At 46.6% G+C, this 20,576-nt stretch overlaps 1 protein-coding gene across 5 annotated transcripts in view; it reads right to left on the bottom strand.

The window, feature by feature from the left end:
• LOC119176041 (uncharacterized) overlaps window positions 1–20,576 on the bottom strand; it is a 170,643-nt gene that overhangs the window by 48,929 nt on the left and 101,138 nt on the right. For all 5 annotated transcript variants that reach the window (XM_075881086.1, XM_075881088.1, XM_037427153.2 and 2 more), the window contains 2 exons: window positions 17,552–17,679; window positions 3,894–4,038 (listed from right to left, as the gene is read on the bottom strand). In XM_075881086.1, the coding sequence (XP_075737201.1) occupies window positions 3,894–4,038; window positions 17,552–17,679 (273 nt within the window). The remainder of the gene's footprint in view (window positions 1–3,893; window positions 4,039–17,551; window positions 17,680–20,576) is intronic.

Below are 20,576 nucleotides of genomic sequence, written 5' to 3'. Positions count from 1 at the left end.
CATTCAACGCAGTTTCCAATAAGCATGCCAAATTTCATTGCTCTACAACAAAAACTACAAAATCTCGCCTTCGATCCCTACCTCTTCTCTTAAGGGAGGGGGGATGTGGGGGAGCACGTGCGCCCAGCCTCTTTTTCTCTTTTATGGCAATGCGACAGCCTGGTTACGGTGACATGACTGTCCCTTCGAGAGTCAATAAAGCCTCCTGCGACGGGATGTAACAACCCCCGCGACCAGTACTCAAGATTGCCCCTTTCCCGGCGCACAGAACGGGTTTCCCCTCCCTCAGCGAGAAACGGTATTATTCTCGTCAGGGAGAGGGAACCCGGGTCAGTGAACAAAATCTAGCGTGCAGACGGCCGCACGCGCTTTCTGACACTGGCCTAGAAAGAAGGAGGTCGACCCCGCAACCCCCTGCGAGCCGAGGAGGACAACGACCAAGGAGTAAGCGTCTACTCTTGTTTTTGTAGTATCTCCTGACGACATTTACACGCTATTGCAAACGTATAGCAATAAAGTGTCGTTTTATTGACCTAGCCTGTTGCCTTATTCGCCCTAACCCGTGTAGCTGCAATGAAACAAGCTACAAATAGGGGACGTTAATCGTGCACGGGCACAGTAAGACTGTACGAGGCTAGAACATTAGCTAGGCTTCTGCGTCAGCCGTACATAAGACGAACCCCTTACAACGGGTCATGTTTCATCAGAAAATGATTGACCCATAGGAAGCGCAGTGAATCCCTGTCATCTGGGCGAATGCAAATCTTGTCATCTGGGCGAATGCAAATCTAACGGTAGGCCTTTTTGATGTCGGCTACCGTGATGATTGGATGTATTCTGAAGCTTAGTAGGAGCTTAAGTACGTTGGCGTCCATCTTAGCCCCCTTCATGGGCACGCTGTTCAGGGATGGTTGATCAGGAGCGTGAGATGACGCATCGAAGACGACCTGCAGGTTGGTGATGCGGCCATCCCGACGAATTACTCCATGATGTGGCATGTAGTACGTATTGGGCTTGGGTGCGAGATCTTCGTCCGGAACTCGTTCTGCATGGTAGTCATTGAAGTATGCCTTGATGGAGTCGTTGAGCCAAAAGATCTAATTGCTGTTGAAAGCGGCGTAGCAGCATCAGGAGCTGCTGTTTGGCGAGAATGTAGTTGCTCTGTACTCCTGAATAAGGAGAGGAACATCGTAGCATTCTCCTATTTTGGAAATGCCCCTTTTGAATAGTTCAAGGGCCATGCCTTGGTTGCCGTCAGGATCAGCCTGAATTCAGAGAGAGTCGAGTCGCCAGAAGGTATTGATTTTCTCCTCCAAGGCGGCATCACGTTCAGAGGAGTCTTCGATAGCATAGCAATAAAGAGGTAGGTTGCACGCACGCCCGATCCTTTGATTAGGCTGTGTAAAGAACCCTGAATGGTCCATCTGATGAGAGTTTCCACTGCAGTTATCTGAAGAGTCAGGCTTTTTATAGATCCCGTTGCAACATCCCAGTAGAAGTCCGATTCTATTAGTACATTTATGTCATCCTCGTGGAATGTCATCTCGTCTGGATGTGCATCGGCGGGGAGCATCCCTTTCCGTATCATCATGGTTACCATTTCACCATCAGATGGCAGACTTGTCACCAGGCTGATTTCTGGTATTTCCAGAGTTTCGACTGTCTCGTTGCTGCTGTGTTGGATCCGCAATGTCAACGCAACGCGCTCACAGGTGAAAGCCGTATGCCGTTTCATTTGCTCGAAGGTGAACAAGGTGAGGTACTCAGTGCCCCAAACAGGACATTTCTAAACTTGAGAAATGTCCTACCGAATGAACGAACGCTGACTTCCCGTGTCCAGCAGGAACCGAACCAGAACTGTTTTCGCCGGTGCAATAGCCCATGCTGTGCCAGTCTGCAGCAGTAAGGGTGTCAAAACCAGCACCAGTAGTTTAGACGGACGTCGCCCGAGAAAGAGCGGTTGTAGATGCCGGTGCGAAATCTTAACGCACCGACGTATTGTTCACACGCTGGGAGTGTTTCATTCCATTCTTTATGTCGCACAGAGATGTGAGATGTTAGATGTTGTGCTGTACATCCACAGCATTGCAGGGTTATGGCGGTGTAGCAATCATTGGCAAAATGGTAGCGTTTTCAGCAGCGAAAACATAGCTTCTTTTCGTGTAGCCTCTCCCGCATCTCTTCCAGAGGGAGACGTTTGGTGCAATCGTGATGAGTGTGTTCGGGAGAGGTGCACAGGACGCAGGGGTGCGAGTATGGGATCGAAGTTCAGCTGATAAGGCCGCAGGGGAGGGCAAGGGTGGCTGACGGATTGGCAAGTCACACTGCGGAGGCCTCCGGCTTATAGCTGATATCGGTTGCTGGAGACCGCTTTCCTCTTGTATCTCTACCTGTACTTTGAAAAAGCTCAGGTCTTTCACTTGTAACTGGGCTTCCAGAGATGCTGTGGCGGTCTCAGATAGCATGGCTTCCTTTTGCCATTGGCGATAGAGTATGCTGAGGTCCAAAGGTACCGGCTTCAAGAAAAAACACCACAGCCCCGTGGCGTACTCGCCTGGAGATACTCCGAGACCTTCCAGGGCATTGATGCGAAATGTGACTAATCATGTCAATTTCTTAACAGTCACATCTGCAGAACTTCGGACTGGTGCGATTGACAGCAAACTGTCGAGATGGTCGTCGACTAGCATGTCGCGACGACTGAAGTGGTCCGACAGGATCTGAATGGTGACGTCATAGTTCGCTTCGGCCAGGTGAATACCTTGAACGGTTACCTTTGCTGCCTCAGTGAGGTATGTCAATAGGTATTGGAACTTGTCAACTTTCGGTATCCAGTCGTTGTTGTGGATACTAGCTTGAAACTGGTCCTAAAATCCTTGCCAGTCATGTCATTCGCCTGAGAAACTCGGAATGTGCAGATTGGGCAGTGCGAGGCGAGATGGCGTCGTGGGAGTCGGAAAGTCAGACGAAGGTAAGGTTGCGGTTGGCTGCGATGTGCCTGCGAGGGGGTCACTGAGTAGGGCAGTTGTGACAACGTATGCGGGTGAGGTTGGCGACTGCAGCCCGGTTGCGCGTCGAACCCTTCCTTTAGAGCAGATGACCCGATCTTCGTATTCGCTTGCGGTGGTCAAGTCTGCCTCGAGGTCCTCACTGTGTAGCGCAGCTTGAACATCCTTGTCCAAGGTGATGAGGTGGGCGTGTTTCGTTACAATGATTTCGATTAGCTCCTGGAGCCTGTGAGCAGGGGTCATCGAGTCTGCCAGTAAGGTGTCGAGTCAATATTGCCTTGGTGATGGATGTCCGGTAGAAGCCACGCAGTACTCGGAGTTGGTCCATTGTCGAAAGTTGAAGGCCAGACAACTGGGTGGGTTTCGGCACCAGAACGAAGTGTGAGAAACGAAGAAGACCCGGGCCCGATCGCCTGTCTACATCGAAGGCCAAAGAAACAACTCAGGTAGCCAGCGCACGTGGTTTACGCCCGCCACCCCTTCTTTCTCCTTTATTTACAACAATCCCCACCTAACTCTTGCATTGCAGGTCATCCACCTCGTAATTTTTTGAAAAAAAGCACAGTGCAAGTCTGAACTGAAAGTAGGAGAAATGATTGCCAAATAATAACAAACCCCTCCAAACCATAGTGATGTAACTTTTGGCTGGTGTCTTAGCCTTTTGCAATCCTCACCTATGCAGCGCACTCGTGCAGATGAAAAGAGTGAGAAAGCGATTGGAGTGAGCAATAACTACCTGCAAAAGAGTTTGAAAATCTCTAGAGGTGGCAGAATCGTGGGAAAATTTTGCCCAATAGTACATTGAAGTTATTCTATGATTACATTTCGGTGTTACAGGGCTAATGTAAGAAGAACGGTTAGGAAATAGGATAGACAAAAACTCACTGTAGCCATCAGAATATGGTGCATACGGCGCTTGGAAATGTGCTGCAGTCAGAATAGCAGGCTGTGGCTGATTCGGCATAGGCAATGGGGCCGGCGTATTAGGCAGCTGGGGAGACACCACAGCAGTCTCAGTGTAGGGGGCAGCCTGGTAAGATACAAAAAGTTTTTCAGAACAGCTGTTTCACAACATACAAAACACAGAAAAATAACAATCCATAGGCAATTTTGTCTTGACAATAAGATACCCAGGCCTAAACTAAATGAACTGTTGCAGCCGAAGGTCATCAAAAAAGTGGAACTCCTTCAGACTAACTAAAGAAAAATATCATGCACTTTGGACTCGCTAGAACTCGGACTCTCCAAAATTCACCCAAGCCCGACTCACCGCTCGATCCGAGTCAGAGTGAGTCGACTCGTAAGTCCGTTAGTCTAGAATCAGCTTAGCTTTTTCAACCAGTGTGTCAATGCCCTTAACACCACTATACCACATAATCGGTGCTCTCTATGGCACCTTTTGATTAAGTACTTTCAAATACTAGGTATGAATGGTTGCGAACCAGTAAGGACATTTCTCTTGAAAAACATGACAACATATTTGTCAAGAACTTCCCTGGAAGAGTCGGTGGGGGGGAGCTGAAGGCACCTTTTTACGTAATTCACACCTCCGATCTATAATCACTGAAATAGTGTATGAACAACAAAACTGCTTTGGAATACGAGTGAATAGACATGAATATAAATGTTAATCCAAGTAAGGCTGATAGTACCTAATGCTGAAGATGAGTAGATAGGAGCACAGGTCAGCAAAATGAGTGGAACTCACTCAAACTCACTCAAATGTACTTCTTGCGCTTTGGACTCACTCACTCGGCTAAATTTTCCTGAGCCAATTTCATCTCACTCAGACTCACACTCAAAAAAATTTTCTTCAACCGGACTCATTCGAACTGACACTCGCCAAAATATTACTCAGACTCGTGGCTCGATTTGCGCCTGAGTGAGTCTGATTGGGCCGACTCATGAGCGAGTTCGCCAACCTAAGGTTGCAGAATCTAAGGGGCTATGGTATTGTGCTGCTGAGCTGAGCCCCCTGTATCCTAATGTCCACATAAGTGGACAAAATGTCACCGTAGTGGGATCAGACTAGCTAATGAATTACCTTGAAAATTAGTATGAAAAGTTGGTTTTTTACTTTAGCATATATTAAAAACACTTGTATGTGTCCACTTCTGTGAACAAGCAGCGTGTGAACAAAACAATGGTGTTTTTCCCAAGTCTCCTGCAGAGGTGTTTCTTAAAACATTGCTTTTAATTCATTTAAGTTATATGCCCTTATTTGAAAAAAGGAAGAGTTCACCTTGATCTTGAGTGAATTTTATTGCACTGTGAATTACCGAAGTTTTACAAGTTGAGTTGTTGCCACGGCGTCTACTTTTGTGGACGCCAGGCACACAGAGTTCGTGCAAGAAGCTGACTTATAGTAGGACTTGCTTCATTGCCGTGCAGCTCTGCACAAAATATCTGTAATACAGTCGAGCCCAGATATAATGGCCCCACTTAAAACAAACTTTTGCTTAAAACGAACAATATTCGTGTGACCGTGGAAATATACTGTAGTACATTATTTCAATGGCACAAAACAGCACTGACAACGAACGTCTCTGAGCACCGCCGATGCGTTACAGCGAACTGAGCAAGCGCTCCGGTGACTTCCCGGGAGTATTTAGAAATACTGGTGCCATAGCACGCCCAAGAAAAAAGAAAGATAGTGAGGAGGAAGCCGGCCGCTACGTCAGGATTGCTCGTGTGCTATTGGTCCTTCCTCTCAAGGTCACATGGCTAGGGATGCGCGCCCCTGAAAACGCACACAAAGGAGTGTTCACGGCTGTTCCATCGTGCGGAAGCCCCATCGCTCCATTGCTGCCGTGTATGGACGGTACCCTTACAAATCAGGCGGCCACTCAAGCCAATGCGCCATCGTGCGGTGAGGCACCTGCGAGTGGTTTCGATATGGTGATGACAGTTTCAATGAGCAAAGTCACTCTGACTGTTACAAACGTTGAGTGCTTCTGTGTCGACATGTGCATGGATGGCGATACGCACGACGTAGATGATTGACAGCAAAACCAGAAATCCAAAGAGGTAAGTTCGCATGTTGTCCGTTTTTGTCACAGCGTGATATATGTGGGTTTTAACGCCCCAAAACCACCATACGATTATGAGAGACGCCGCAGTGGGGGCTTTGGAAATTTCGACAATTTGGGGTTTTTCATTGTGCACCCAAATCTGATTGATATATGGGGTTTAGAATCCCAAAACCACCATATGATTATGAGAGGCACCGTAGTGGAGGGCTCCGGAAATTTGGACCACCTGGGGTTCTTTAACGTGCACCCAAATCTGAGCATATGGGCCCACAACATTTCCACCTCTATCGGAAATGCAGCCGCCGCAGCCGGGATTCGATCCCGCAACCTCCGGGTCAGCAGCCGAATACCTTAGCCACTAGACCACTGCGGCGTTTTCGTCTAAAGGGGCAAAAATACAAGTTTGATTTGCAGATATCTACAATCATTGTGAAGCCACACTTGATCCGCCCCTCCCAAAAAGTTTTTTGCACCCAGCATGGTTTTCACTGCCCCGAGATCAATGCATTAGTAGCATTCTGCACTCGACGATGTTTTCCTGTACCCCCGGGGTGCCACCGAATGAGGAAAGGTTACATTAGCCTCGACGTCAAATCACTTCGTTTTGTTTATGCGGAAATAGTGATGGTTGTGAAACACAAGTGGCATAATTACTTACAGGACAGACATGCTGCATGCTTGCTCATCGTATTGAAATCAGTGAAAATGGAAGGCTCTTGGTTTCAGGTAAAAACGTATGAAATGCACTAATTATGCCAGTCATTGACAGTTTTATGGGTTTCAGCAGTGGCATTTCCATGCTTCAACTGCGATTTTAGTGCACAATATTATGACAACATTCAATGACTAACAGAGTGCCGTGGCTTTCAATATGATGAGCAAGCATGCACATGTTCGTCCTGTAAGTAAATAAGCCCCATGTGTTTCCCAAAGAATATCCCTGTATAAACAAGAACTAGATGGTTGACGTCGAGGCTAATGTAACATTTCCTCATTCGGTAGCACTAGTGTTCAGCTTGCAATGACCGTCAATGCTTTAGCCATCTGTAAAGGAAACCGAGAACATTCGAATTAGCTCTTTGGATTTCCATTTTTTCTGTCGATGATCAACGTCATATTTGTTGCCTGGCTCTACTTGGTAATTCACTAGTGCTTGTCGCCATCTGTGCATATGTCGACATGGACGCACTTCTCGTGCGTTAAATGGGCATTTTGAACAGGTGTCTTTTTCGCACGTAAAAGTTCGTCAGACCGACGTCGTTCACCAAAACCATGCTATGCCGTGCATGCCAGTTGGAAGCATGTTGCTGATCCAAACCAGCTAGTTAGATGGTATGTTAGAACTTTAAATTGCACGTGAAGGCCTACCGTGCTCGTTGCACGGATACTGAAGTGGTTGGTTGAAGAAAAGAGGCACTTTTTTGGCAAACCTTGCGGATGAGCCGTTGTTTATTGACTAAGTAACGAAAATGTTGGAGGGAAAAAATAAGGAATTAGGGGAGGAGCACACACTAACTGTTTCAGTGAGGACATTTTAACAGAAAAAACTCGAGGGGGATGGGGATAAAAGAGACAGTGAGAAAGGATAAAATGGTCGGATGAAAAAAGGAGAAAATTTTTTTTTTTTAATTCGGCAGATCCCACGTACTTGGGAATCAACATTATGCGAATCATGCTGAAGAAAGGTGATCGTGTTGCATTTTTTATTGAGCGACACATCATGAAATAACGCTAAATATATGTATAAATATTGCACGAACAGACGTATATTGAAGTATTACAGATGTTTATATAACCAGTTGTTTGCACTTGCACAACGATGTCAACTGGAAGATGCGTATTAGCAACACCAGAAGCTGATATGAAGCGCTGACGTTCGCGAGGATGTTGGCCCTGGACATTGCTACACAAATTAACTTTAGCACATGGGAAGTAACCACAATCGGCGTTAACCCAACATGACTGCTTTATGAAAGGAGTAAGTAAGTAATGTTTATAAAATTGAGTAGACAGCACTGCAACCACTATTGACTTTTCACGAAGATTAGCGTCTATTTGAAAAGTAGTTCCGAGACCTGGCGTAAGTCTGAGGTAAAAGGCTTCTTTGCCACGCAGAATGCTTGGGTTTGGTTTCAGCTGGGATCCTGACATTTATTCTTTGCATTCGTCGGGACGACTCTGCCAATGTCGGGTAATTTCTTAACCCTTCCATGTTAAAATTGCACATGTGAGTTCTCATCGTTGCTGAATAGATACCGAGTGTCAATCACCGGTGTCACATACCAGCATACCAGTGGCAAATACTTACCCGTGGGTATGTGCCACTGTCTGGCGAGAAGTGTTTGACAACATCCGCGACGGGATTGTGACATTATTCATGTCTTGACCAGCATGTCATATTAGTCCAACCGTCTTACCCTCCCATGCTCATTTTGGTTCACGTCAAGTTAAGGGCATCTAGGCACTTTAGACACAAGTGCCATCTAGCAGTTATCTTCGAAAACGAAGGCGTGCAGCCCGAGGAGAAAGATGCCCGCCAGTCTCGGAAGTGTAGAACGCAAAGCGACGGGCAGGTGCCACCACCGTGACGTCGTAGTAAGGCGTTGGACTGTCAGCGCAGCACGATTAAACGCTACAATCCTTAGAGTTACTTGTGTGCACCTCTTCTAGTATAGAGACAGACACAGAAAACATCGAAGCGTTGTTGTGGCGCCTCAGATATGCGCAATAATTGCTTTTTAATTGACAATAGCACAACTATGAACACTAAACCTTGAGCAATATTGGTGGGCGCTGCCGATGGGGTTGGCCATTTGGTGCTGTTTAAGGTATCGTTAGGGCGGACAGACAAATCTACAGACAGACAGACCAAAATTTTTTCGTCGACTTCAAAAAAGCCGCCCGCGCTTGCCGCCTAGCTCATCGCGATGCGCCGACACTTGCTTATCTCTCGCGTGTACTTTGCCCCATGGATGGATCCCCGAGTGCGCATGCTTATCCTTTGGTTGGGAAATCGTGTGCTTTCGGCTTTCACTGAGGCGAAAGCGTTAGTTGCCAGGCCCACAAAGGTCACGTCGGTCTCTGCACAGGCCCCTTTTGCGAAAACAGCGCGCTTTTCATATAACAACTGGGACACTTGTTAGTTTCCATTCATCTGTACCTGAGATTACGTATCGTGCATCATTTATGTTTACACAGCGCGTTACGTGTCGAGCGGTAAACGTTGTTAGTCAGTTCGCTCTCATCCTGTGAGTATCGCTTTTGTGCATCATTTGTGTGTGAGGAGCACGCTGCATGTTTCGGTCTGCTTGCCGTTTTCAGCGTTACATTACAAGTTGCCTTACAAGTTTCAGCGTTACATTACAAGTTGCCCTTGCGACGAAACGAACTTTTTCTTTATTTTTTATGTATTTACTGCCTTTAACCTATTGCAGCGTGCCCTCAGAGCTCGTAGATCACTATCATGTCGCCGCGACCGCAGTTTCGTGTGCGGCGATTGCGGCAAACGATAGTTCATTTTAGAATCCCCATGCTCTTCACTGCGCACGCGCCTTCAAAACTAAGTCGTTTTATGCCATCTACGACAGCATCTGCCGCAGTTTTGTCCGCAATGTTTGCGTAAAGCAGGGTTGTTTTGACAGGTTAAGTGCACACTTTCAGGGTTCTCTCGGTTAGGTTGACGCCATACATGAGTGTGTCAAGAGCGACTGCGGTTTCGTTCACAACGATTGTGGCAACGACAATCACACGCACTGTAGAAAACAGTGCGTGCGCCGGTCCCACGTGTACTTCCTAAGCTTGGAGTACGCTGCTCTCGGCCTTTGTTCGACGGTTTCCGTACTAACGTTCGCATCACCTGCCACGATCAGGAAATGTGTTCAGAACGTTCAAATTGAGGCACAATGAACATAGTGGATTTCGTATCTGCTGCGGTTTCGAATCACTGAGATTATACTGTACGTTTGCATGATCGCCTTTTAAACTCATAATAAAATGGGGTAGGTTCGAAAAGCCAGGAGCAGATTGAGCTGCTTTTTTGTCAATGCGGCCAGATCACACACAGAAATTTCTATTTCCGGGAGATTTTCATGACAATCATATAACCGGAAAGAACGGTTGAAATCCGGGAGTCTTACGGCCAATCCGGGAGACTTGGCAGGTATGTATGTATGTATGTTTGTATGTACGTATGTATCTATGTATGTATGTATGTATGTATGTAGATAGATAGATAGATAGATAGATAGATAGATAGATAGATAGATAGATAGATAGATAGATAGATCGATCGATAGATAGATACGCTCAAAGTCGCCGAAGTTCGCTAAGAAATGCTTTGCATTTTGAAGAGGTTCCTACTCGGGAAAAGTTGAAGCCCTATGGCAAGTTGCTTAAAAAAAGAGAGTCACTTGGTTCGATGAACCCTTGGGAAGCATGGTTATGCTTAGCTCCATGAGCCAGAGGGGAAAAGGGACGCATAAAGAAAAGGTAGAAAAAGTGCGCGGTGAGGCGTAGGCATAAGAAAAGCGCAGTTCCCCTCCTTCAGGGTACAAGTGGGAGGGAGTGAAGGTCCGTCACAGTGTCGCCCCCCCCTTTTCACCCAATCCCGGTGCCCATGGAGAAAGAAAAAGTTAAGAGCGGACACTCGGCGAACTCTGGTCTCGGAAAGTACGTCACGACTGCATAACAAACTAATGCTTTTACCAAACACCAAAGGACGCGAGTACGAAAAACAAAGCGTTATCATTAGTTCAACGGAATGTTCTTTACAAATAATTACACATTCATATTTGGCATGTTCTTTATACACAACAACAATTTATTCAACACAGCTTACGTGGTTATTTCTGTTAAACTGCCTCGCGCCAATATGAGTACCAATCATACCAGCATGCGATAACCCCAGGCATGACAACAGAAGGTTTCATCGATGTCCGCTACTTCGGTGTTTTCGTTTGTGAAACAGCAGGTGAAGCACGTTTTCAAGCAAAGCTTGTTGAATGACATGTTGTTGGGCTAGTTGGGTGATTGATTCAGAAAAAGGTAACAACTGTACGAATAAGACAACATGCAAGAAACATATACCCACATACATAGCTTTTCATGTGGGGCGTGTTTCTATGTTTCTTGTGTGGTGTCTTATTCGCGCAGTTGTAACCTTTTCCAGAAGCTTGTGATGACAGCTAGGTTCGCTAAAAAAACAGTTTGTGGCTGTATGCGGCGGCGAGACGAGAAAATTGTGCAACGCATGCAGTATAGAAAAGCGTTTCTGTGTGATGCTCTTCTCATTTTGTGTGTTTTATATGCTCAGCCTATACCTTGCTTTGGAATAAAAACATTGCAGACACTGTCTCCTGTCTCTTTGGCTGTTGCATAAATTGGCCGCTTGTTCCAAAAAAAAAAAGTACAATTACTAAAGCCGTAGTGAATTATGACTACCTGCGTCTTTCTTTATTATAACTTAGTCGAAATAAAAATCACGCCATGACCTCACAATTTGTATGAACAATTTTGAGCTAGACAAAATAGGCAATCCCTAAATCAAAATGACAAACAATAGCCCTGCCATTTGGGCGCAGAAAAGTGGCACAGTAATCCCAAATTTTCTCTAGTGAACCGAAACAGAAAGCAGAGGCAAGTTGCTCTCGCCAACCACCAGGTGCGCTAATGTCGATTGGACCAGTCTTAAAGAAGGGTTCACTCTTTAAGGGCCCGTAAACCACGCAGAGGTCGAAATTCAGTTGTGATGGAGAAATCGTGTGCACGAAGAACATGGAGCCAGGAGAATTTTTCGAAATGGTGCAGTAATATCAGAGTTAGACGCATTTGATTATTGAAACCATGACGACCACACCTTTCGCTCTTTCCTGCGCTTCCCACGCCGCTTTGCCCTTTCGCCAAACGCCCCTCTCATACCGCTCCCAGTCTCGCTTGGCATACGTCATCGCTGACACACTGCTTAAGGGGGGACGTGGCAAGTAAAACTAATTTTTTTATTAATGTACTGTTTGTGATGAAATTTGGTGTGTGTATGTGGATGATTGTGAGGATTCCAAATATGAAAACCGTTTTCAAATACCTCTTGTACTTTTTGAGTTACAAGCATAATTATACTAATTAATGCTCTTCACACTTAAAGAGATAATTATTGCTAAATGAAATTATTTTTTCATATTATTATGTTCCCAAAGCATCAACTTGTGCAAAGAAGCTATTAGTTGATTTTTCTAGTTCTTGTAACCATAAATAAAATTTCCAAAACATGGATGTTGTTTTGCGCACACATCGCAGTAATTATAAAATGTGTTCTAAAAATTTTAAATGATGAGTAAGAAGAGAGATAAAGCTTTATTGCACTGCTAAAGGCCTCCTGAGCCTAGTGCAAAAAACGGAACGACTCTATCAGTCTTTGTTAGAAAATGACAGATGTTCTAGCGAAGGCACATAGGCGAAAATCAAGAGTTGAGAAAACTGACTTTGAAAGTTCACTCTTGTTTGGAAGTTCACAACATGGCTAAAACACTCAGAATCCTCCTGGGCAGTAATCCTGAGATGCTGTGGCCTTGGCCTCTGTAGAGCGCAACCCAGTTTTGCGCTTCTTTGTCGTGGAACAATGCGCTTTTTGAGCCCTCTTTACCCTTTTGGCATCCTTTTCGGCTGCTCGCCGCAAAGAGCAGTCTCCTGGATTGAAGCCCAGTTGAGCAGTGATCTCTTGCAGCGCACTCTTGCAGCCACCATTGAAACGGCAGACTGCATCTGCAACTGCACTTTCCACACTTCGAAGGGAGGCGAACTGGCTCTTGGACTGGAGTGACCAAATGAGGCTGTTCATACTCTCCACAGCGTTCTGGGTTTTTCCCTGCGCACACCTTTCAAGGAGCTCTTTGTTCGAGAGGCGCTTGTAGATTGGCAGCAGTGCCACTCGCACGTGAGGGGGCAGTTTATGTTTGTGAGGCGGCAGCGGCTCTCCCTTGGCCAATGCCTGATTGTGCGGGCACCAGGAGTCAGTCCCACTTGGGCACAGGTTGTGGTGTGGATCCTGGTCTGTGGATGTTACATGGTAATAAGTGGCCATGATGGCCCTCTCCATGCCAGGAACATCGTTGGGGTGGCTCTTAATCGCCCAGCCATAATAATTCGTCAACTTCTTTATCAGGCCCTGCGTCAGCCGGCCTTTGCCACCCATGCTCAGTCCTCGGCCTTTGGATTTGTGCTCATCAAGAAGGTTGCGCAAGGAAGTGCCCATTCTTTTTTTCACATGGTTCACACACTCCTGTTTCTTAATCACCATGTAGCCATACACCTTGTCTTGCGTGAGGGCAAGGTACGTACGGCTGTCACCGTCGCAGAGCACATTGATGTATCGAAGCTTGTACTTGGTAAACGATCTTTCAAACATGATCCTAGCTGCTTCTACTTCCATTTGGCCTGCATTAGCATCGGTGTTCTTTTGGCACTGTGGCTTGTGTTTCTCAAGCCACTCCTCATAGTTGTTGTCACCAGGCTTGGGGCCAACAGCACAGCCTTGGCAGTAGTTGGACAGGACACAGTGGTCCAAGACCAAGCCTGTGTACAGCTCGATTACACAGCCCACGCCAATATGACTTCTGTGCCCCCTCGTCATCCACGTGCCGTCGTAAATGACGTCAATGTTGCCTGGCACTCCTCCTAGGTCCTTGTAAATGTCATGCACCTTCTGTGCACTTTCTGCTTCAATGCGGGTGGCAGCTGATGTGGTGGCAGGGTGGCTGTACTTCCTTTGCAGTCTCTGGTAGGACTTGTGGTGCAGTGCTCGATGCGAAATGTCCATCGCAGAAAAAATGTCATTTATGGCAGATTGTTTCCTGCCAACTGACTGCACAGCCCTCAAAGCACGCACGTTTACCTCAAAGGGGTTCGTTTTTTGTTGCCCGGAGCACCTCGGGGACGACCACGCACTGTTCACTCTGCCACAATTGTCACAAAAAAGTTCCATCCTCGCCGCGAGTCCAAGGCAGTGCGTAGTCTCGAGGCGTATCGACCCTTCGTCGCACTTGTTGCACTTTACTGACGAAAGCAGACCGTTCAGCATCTTCTTATTTACAATGAAGAATGTGGAGTCCTTACCGCCGTCATTTTCGTCGCAGCCTTCGTTCAGAAGCTCGAGCTTCCGCTTTGAAGCGGACTTCGATGCTACGGCATCCAAAACATCCCGCCTTGTCTGCGCCCGCTGCGCGATTTCTTCACTGCTCGGAATCTGGGCCGAAACTCGCGATAGAATGTTCGACGCGCGCACGCCCGGAGTTGCAACGGCTGCCGACGCGGTGCCACCGCAATCGGGTTCGCGAGAGCGTCCATCACGGTCGACGGCATCCGGCGGTCTGACATACGACGATGTGGCACCTTCCACACTCTCGGCCTCACAACAATCAGCGAAGGGTCTGAGTAGAGGCTCCGTGACGCTCGAAGAGCATGCTCCGTCCGGAACTGCGACTGGGACGGCAGCCGCAGTCGTCTGCCCTTTGTTCCAAGCTTTCCGACACTTGCCGTACTTGTGGACGCTCCGGAACTTTTTTTGCGGCAACATAGCACCGCAGTATGAGCAAGCACTCAGAAGAGACCACCGATGTAACAAAGCTTGGTAAAAAAAGCACGCGAACTATCACAAAAACAGCAAACTGGCAAAAAACGAAGCGCACGCCGGATGATTCTCGACACGGCGGCCGCAGATGCGCTCGCGCTTCCAAGGTTGCCAAGGTGCGCGGCGCAGCTTTGACCAGTAAGAGGTCGCGCCTGCTACCACGTGACCCGCGCAGCCAATTGCCGTTCTTCGTTTTCGTTTTTTTACTTGCTCCTCGCGCTTTTATTTTCACTCGGCGAAATACGAGACTGCGACCATCGGGAAGCCGGCTTTCTCCTCTTTCCAAAGCTACCAAAATGGCGGCCCACGGTCAACAACTTGGCGCATTTGTGCGGCGTGAACAACACCGTTTCAGGGGCTTTTTTTTTGCACTTTTTGGCGACTAGCCTCGGCAAAAACACTATTTGCGGGATTTGTAGCGCACGTTTCGCTGTAATATTTTAGAACAAGGAAGTTGAAGGTCTGAAGATTACGAAAAAAAATAAATCAGAAAATCGCATATTTTGACCGAAATCGGCACTTTACTTGCCGCGCCCCCCCTTAAAACAACGTCTACTTCCGGTTGCGGCAACTCCAGCCGCGAACTCAATCAGTCGTGTGCCTGTTGGGGAACCGTGGGTGCCGTAATCATGCCAGTATGGACTCTGCGTTGTGCGCATGCCTTCAAAAAAACACCAACGTAATAGACCCGCACAGGGAGTCATGGACAGGCCACACGTTGCACGCGGGCAAAACGTGCAACAAGCAGCGCAGACAGCTGCTTGCACACTGACTGGAAGTCGTAGGCTTTTGCTCGACCGCTCACAGCATATGTGTCATATTTGGCTCGGCGCGTCAAAGATGTGGCATGACGTGTAGCTCGAGAGCCTGGAAGGCCCGGAAAGAAGGGATTGTTTCTTAGAATTTGTGGCGCGCTGGCGGCGCGTAGCGCTGCCACGTGTAGAATCGTTCATCGCAACAGCATTCTGCACACGATGCGCGCGTTTACTTGAAATGCTTGAAAAATATCCGAGGTGGTTTACGGACACTAACTTGTTTTTTATTTTTCGATGCCACGCCCCTGTTTATTAGATCAATGTAAAGGGCTGACTATGCGCGCCCCGCCACTTAAAAGCTGAACAGCCGCACCTCCACCGTTCACATGGGTGCTTCCGTACAACGGAACAGCTGCAAAGAGTCCCGTGCATAGAGTGACCTAGAATAGGGGGAGTGTCCAAAGCGATATGCGAATACAAGAGAGGAGTGAGGGCCTTTTGCGATAAACTCCCACGCCGCAATGCTGCCGTGCCGAAGCCGTTATAGTTACTCTATATGCTACCTTTATGTAGCAGAGTTGCGCCACTGTTTTCCAGGTGCCGCTCACTACGCCTGCAGGATTTTATCACCCCTATTCACCAAGTGCAATAACATGGTTATATGAGCACTGCGGAGAAGCCAACACAACGCAGACGACGCTGATGCTTCGCAGATTCCAGGCAGATCAAGCGGGCGGTTGACATCGGCTGCTGTTGTTATTTTCTCCGCACTTCTTCCGTACTGAAGCCCTGTTGCCTGTTGGTCGTGAGAAATGTGGTAGCAAGTGCATTCTTTGTTGAATTGTACTACATATAGCACGAATGATTAGACGCAGGTGCAGCGGGTGTTCCTATAGAAAGAGTAGTGTTCAGTGAGGAAGGAATAAACGCTCTTTTTTTTTTTAATGTATCCACGGCACTGCAAAACTTCCTCTATTTGTACTAGCCACAGATGCAGTGAATATGTTATACATGCATAGTTGGTCAGCATGTGTTGGCTGCATACGTTCAAATCGGTCTGATGGGTAAAATGCCAAAAATAAAGGGTAAGTTAAACTTCAACTCTTCCAATCGGCAAGGTGTTGCAGCTAACATGTGAATTTATCGCAGCTTTCAAACACTAAGGGGCCAGTGAACAAGCTCCTCCTCTTTTTTTTTTTTTTTTGATACCCTCCAAACAAGCTTGTGCATTTTTTCTGCACCTGACCAATCTACTTCCATGCGCACTGTCAACTCTGCGATCAGCTATGTTGACTTAATGTTTATTGAGACCTGGGTCAGACCAATCAACGAGCTGCGTGCTGCGCCACGTCGATGATCACAGAGTCGACGTCACTGCGCGTGGAAGGAGGTTCGTCATGCGTAGGAAAGATGCGCGAGCTTGTTCGAGAACTGGGAAGTGTAAAAAAAAAAAGTCTGAGCCTATTGACTGGCCTTTTAAGCGAAATAAATATTGGACGCAACAGGGCTGTTTAACTACAATTCACATCAGCTGTCGTGAGCTGCGATTGTAGTACGAGCGCAATACGAGAGGCACGCAAAATATATGGGCGTCGCCCGGCCACTCACAATCGCTATCCAGCTCGATTCAGTTGAAGACTATAAACCAATAACTTGCTTCCTCACACAGTTAACAAACGAGCCCAACGCAATGAACAAACTGCACTCCTAACTGGCTCGATCACGATAAATTGTGCAAAAATAATTTTACATATGTAATGGGAAAAACGGCGGCATGGAAGACTAAGCTAATGTGTGACCAACTATAGAAGGTTTCACCAGCGCCTGCCGGTCTCTGGCAACATTGTGCGTTCATTAGAAAACACCCCAGGAAACTTACGGTGTTACTTGTTTTTGCGTGGTTTTAGCCTGGGTTTCTAGCCGCAGGTGCTTGTGGGCCAACATTCTATGCGGATAACATTTTTCAGATTAAGCACTTGCAACTCAAGCACAGCTGTGTCAAGCCAGGATGTAGTCTGCAGGCCTGAACTAAGCGTTCTTTGGCTGATCACCGCATGTAGGTGTATTAAAAAAATACCTGTTCAAGCAAGCAATAATCATAAAATCATAACCCTTTATCAATCGCTTCATCAATACCTCTGCAAGGGGACGTTGTCGCAGTGAAGAGTACCGCCTTGGCTTGGCTGCACATTCAGAACTTCCTACAGGGCCTCCCCTAGGTGTCACTGTAGATGCTGTGCTCCTCTTCAAATCTGTGTTATCACCTTAAATGGTATGAATTCAATCGTTATTATTCATGAAGCATTTCTGCACTGAAATTGCTGGTGATGAAAAGTAAACGATACAAAGCTATTTTTAACACTGGAAAACTAAGTTTTTCGAAAGCAAAACGCACATTGTACACATGAAGCAAAAGCCATATCTGAAGAGAAACATGCGGTTTGAAGAAACATATTCCACAAGTTACAATATATAGCCAACATAAGTTCCATAATAAATGCACAAGAAATGACTGATTTATATCAATACACAGTAACAATTTAGGCTGCACTGTTGGATTAATAAATGCTGACATCTGAGATCTCATATTGTCACATCCTTATTTGTACCTGCTATGTGTTGACAAAGACAAAGACGACTGATCTGGTTGCACAAGTGTGTCTTCAAGTACAACACAAAGACTGTGACTTCTATTTGTGTTGTCACCAGCAAAGCTAGGCACAAATATGGATGCACCATCGCTATGGACAGAGACGTTTTAATAATTGGAATATTAAAGTACTCAAAGGCGATTCCGGCGATTTTCCGACTAGGTCAGGGTAATGGTGCTTCTATGTCCCTGAGATACTTTTGTAATGAGTCCAGTAGCTGAAATAACAATAATACATTCGAACCCAGCAACCATGAAACCGACGGTGCACGGAAAAAATTTTGTTTAAGGGAAAACTTCGTTGTAGTGAAATCGAAAAAAAAATATCCCTGGTCTGAGCAAGCAAAATAAGGGAATGTTTGATTCAAAAAATGTCTGCTGCTTCCTTTTTTTTCCAAGCACCGTCACGACGTGATTCACACCCATGGATAGCGAGGCCATAGCGAAAAGCACGCTGAAACAACGCCTAAAACCGCTTTCATGAATGAACCAAACAGTTGCATTCACACGTTAACACCAGCAGCTAACTGCCGTCAAAAGTATCCGACAACACGGAGATGGAAGCAGGGTATCGTGGAGTGGCGACTTTCGCATTATTCTATGCCATTCTTACCATCCACCACTTGCAGCTAGCTGATTTAGTTGATAATGCAGACGAACAGCCGCTCTGATTATTTACCACACTGATTAGTTACGAAGTTACCACGCTGATTGGTTACCAAGCATCAGAATCTGAAAAGGCATCGTGCCGCGGCTGCACCCAGCAGCTGCGAGAAGGAAACCATGAACTGAGCTTCAGCTACGGATCGTCTGCTGCTCAAAAGCAATTTGATATGTGGGGTTTAACGTCCCAAAACCACCATATGACGAGAGACGCTGGAGTGGAGGGCTCCGGAAATTTCGACCACCTGGGGTTCTTTTAACGTGCATCAAAATCTGCACACAAGTGCTCAAAAGCAAGCCAATGGCAAAACAAAAGCAGAGCAGTCTCATTGCCATCAATATCGAGCAATGATGGCACCCATGCTTGCTGAACAGCAGCGGTTTCTGGTGGTGCCAACGTGTGTTTTAGGCTTCGTTGATGCATTTTCAGGCTCTGAAAATGCATCGAAATGTTAAAGATTGGGTTTACTGCATAGCAATAAGTATCTGAGGTTCCGCCGGCGCGAAGTATGAAAACTGCGAAAGCCAGGCTGTGCGAACACTCGGGGCAGAGGCGAGCGCACGGAGTAGAGCCGGCCGAACAACACAGAGTAAGAATCCTTCTGTGCCAAACACTGCCCCCGTTGCCTTGTGACCAGCACAGTAAACACGGTAGCGGCCAAAGTTAGTAATGTTATCGACTGTGTCACTTCCGTTGACATGCCAAACATGACGTCACACAGATGGTGTTGCCAATAATTCCAGCTAAGAGGTGAGCGTTTTGCGGCAATCTTTAAAATTCATTTGCAAACAATCAGCACAGCACATCTCTCAAGAATGTAATTTGGCATAAATGACAGAAATATTGAAAGGAACATATTCAGCAAATTTCGTTGATCTCAAAAATCGTCAGAGTTGCCCTTCAAATGTACAGTAGACTCTCAGTAAACAGAAATCTGTTAAACGGAACTACTGCTTAAACGGAACTATTGCCTCTGCAGTACTTGCTATTGGGCTTTTACTCTAGACCCACGTTCACCTCTCAGTAAACGGAACACTTGTTAAATCGAACACATTGTCCCAGCTTTCGTTTACTGAAAGTCTACTGTATTTGCATGATATGAAACTCAAGACAAGTCAGACAGTATGTACAGTATGTACAAGACAGTATGTACAAGAAAGTATGTACAAGTCAGTATGTACAAGTCAGATGACGCAGCCCCACCTTAGTCTTAAATTCTGTCACTAGTGCCCAAACCGTTATCATAAAATAATTTAGGAGAATGCACACACTGCAAACTCTCTAAGAATGGGTCATGAATCACCCCTCATGCTTGGCGTGATAAACACCTTACCCCCGTATTAACAAACACTCCTGGACTTGACCCTTCACTCGAAATGCTTTTCGAGTGGCCTTTCCCCATTCACAACCCGCCCTTCACTCGAAATGCTTCCTTCACTTGAGAAAATCTCAAGCATTTCCTCAAGATTGTCAAGGAAGCAATCGAGCTACCTTGAATCGTCCTTCGAGTGAAGTTTCTGCGCCAACATCGCATCCATGGCGGAGCCTGTCTCGCTTTGGCGACGTTTTTTGAACAATTAGGCTGCTACCGCCACGTTCTTTCGACAATGACGGTGCGTGTTTACTACAGAGCTTTCTTCGAACGGTTCAGCAACGGCTAATGTGGCGCCACGACAGGCGGGCGTGGTGTCAAGAGGAGCGCTCACCAGTGCCGTGATGTGTTGTGTTTCGTGCAAGAGCCATTGAATTCCTTGCCTTCAGGTGTGCGTATACTCGTCATGCGAGTGCTTGAAGACTTACTGCAGGAGCCAGTGCTTTCAAGTGTTTTGATGAAGCTCGCACACCAC

The sequence above is a fragment of the Rhipicephalus microplus genome, chromosome X (genome assembly GCF_043290135.1).
Source record: "Rhipicephalus microplus isolate Deutch F79 chromosome X, USDA_Rmic, whole genome shotgun sequence".
Lineage (NCBI taxonomy): Eukaryota > Metazoa > Arthropoda > Arachnida > Ixodida > Ixodidae > Rhipicephalus > Rhipicephalus microplus.
This window is presented reverse-complemented; position numbering and strand designations above follow the sequence as displayed.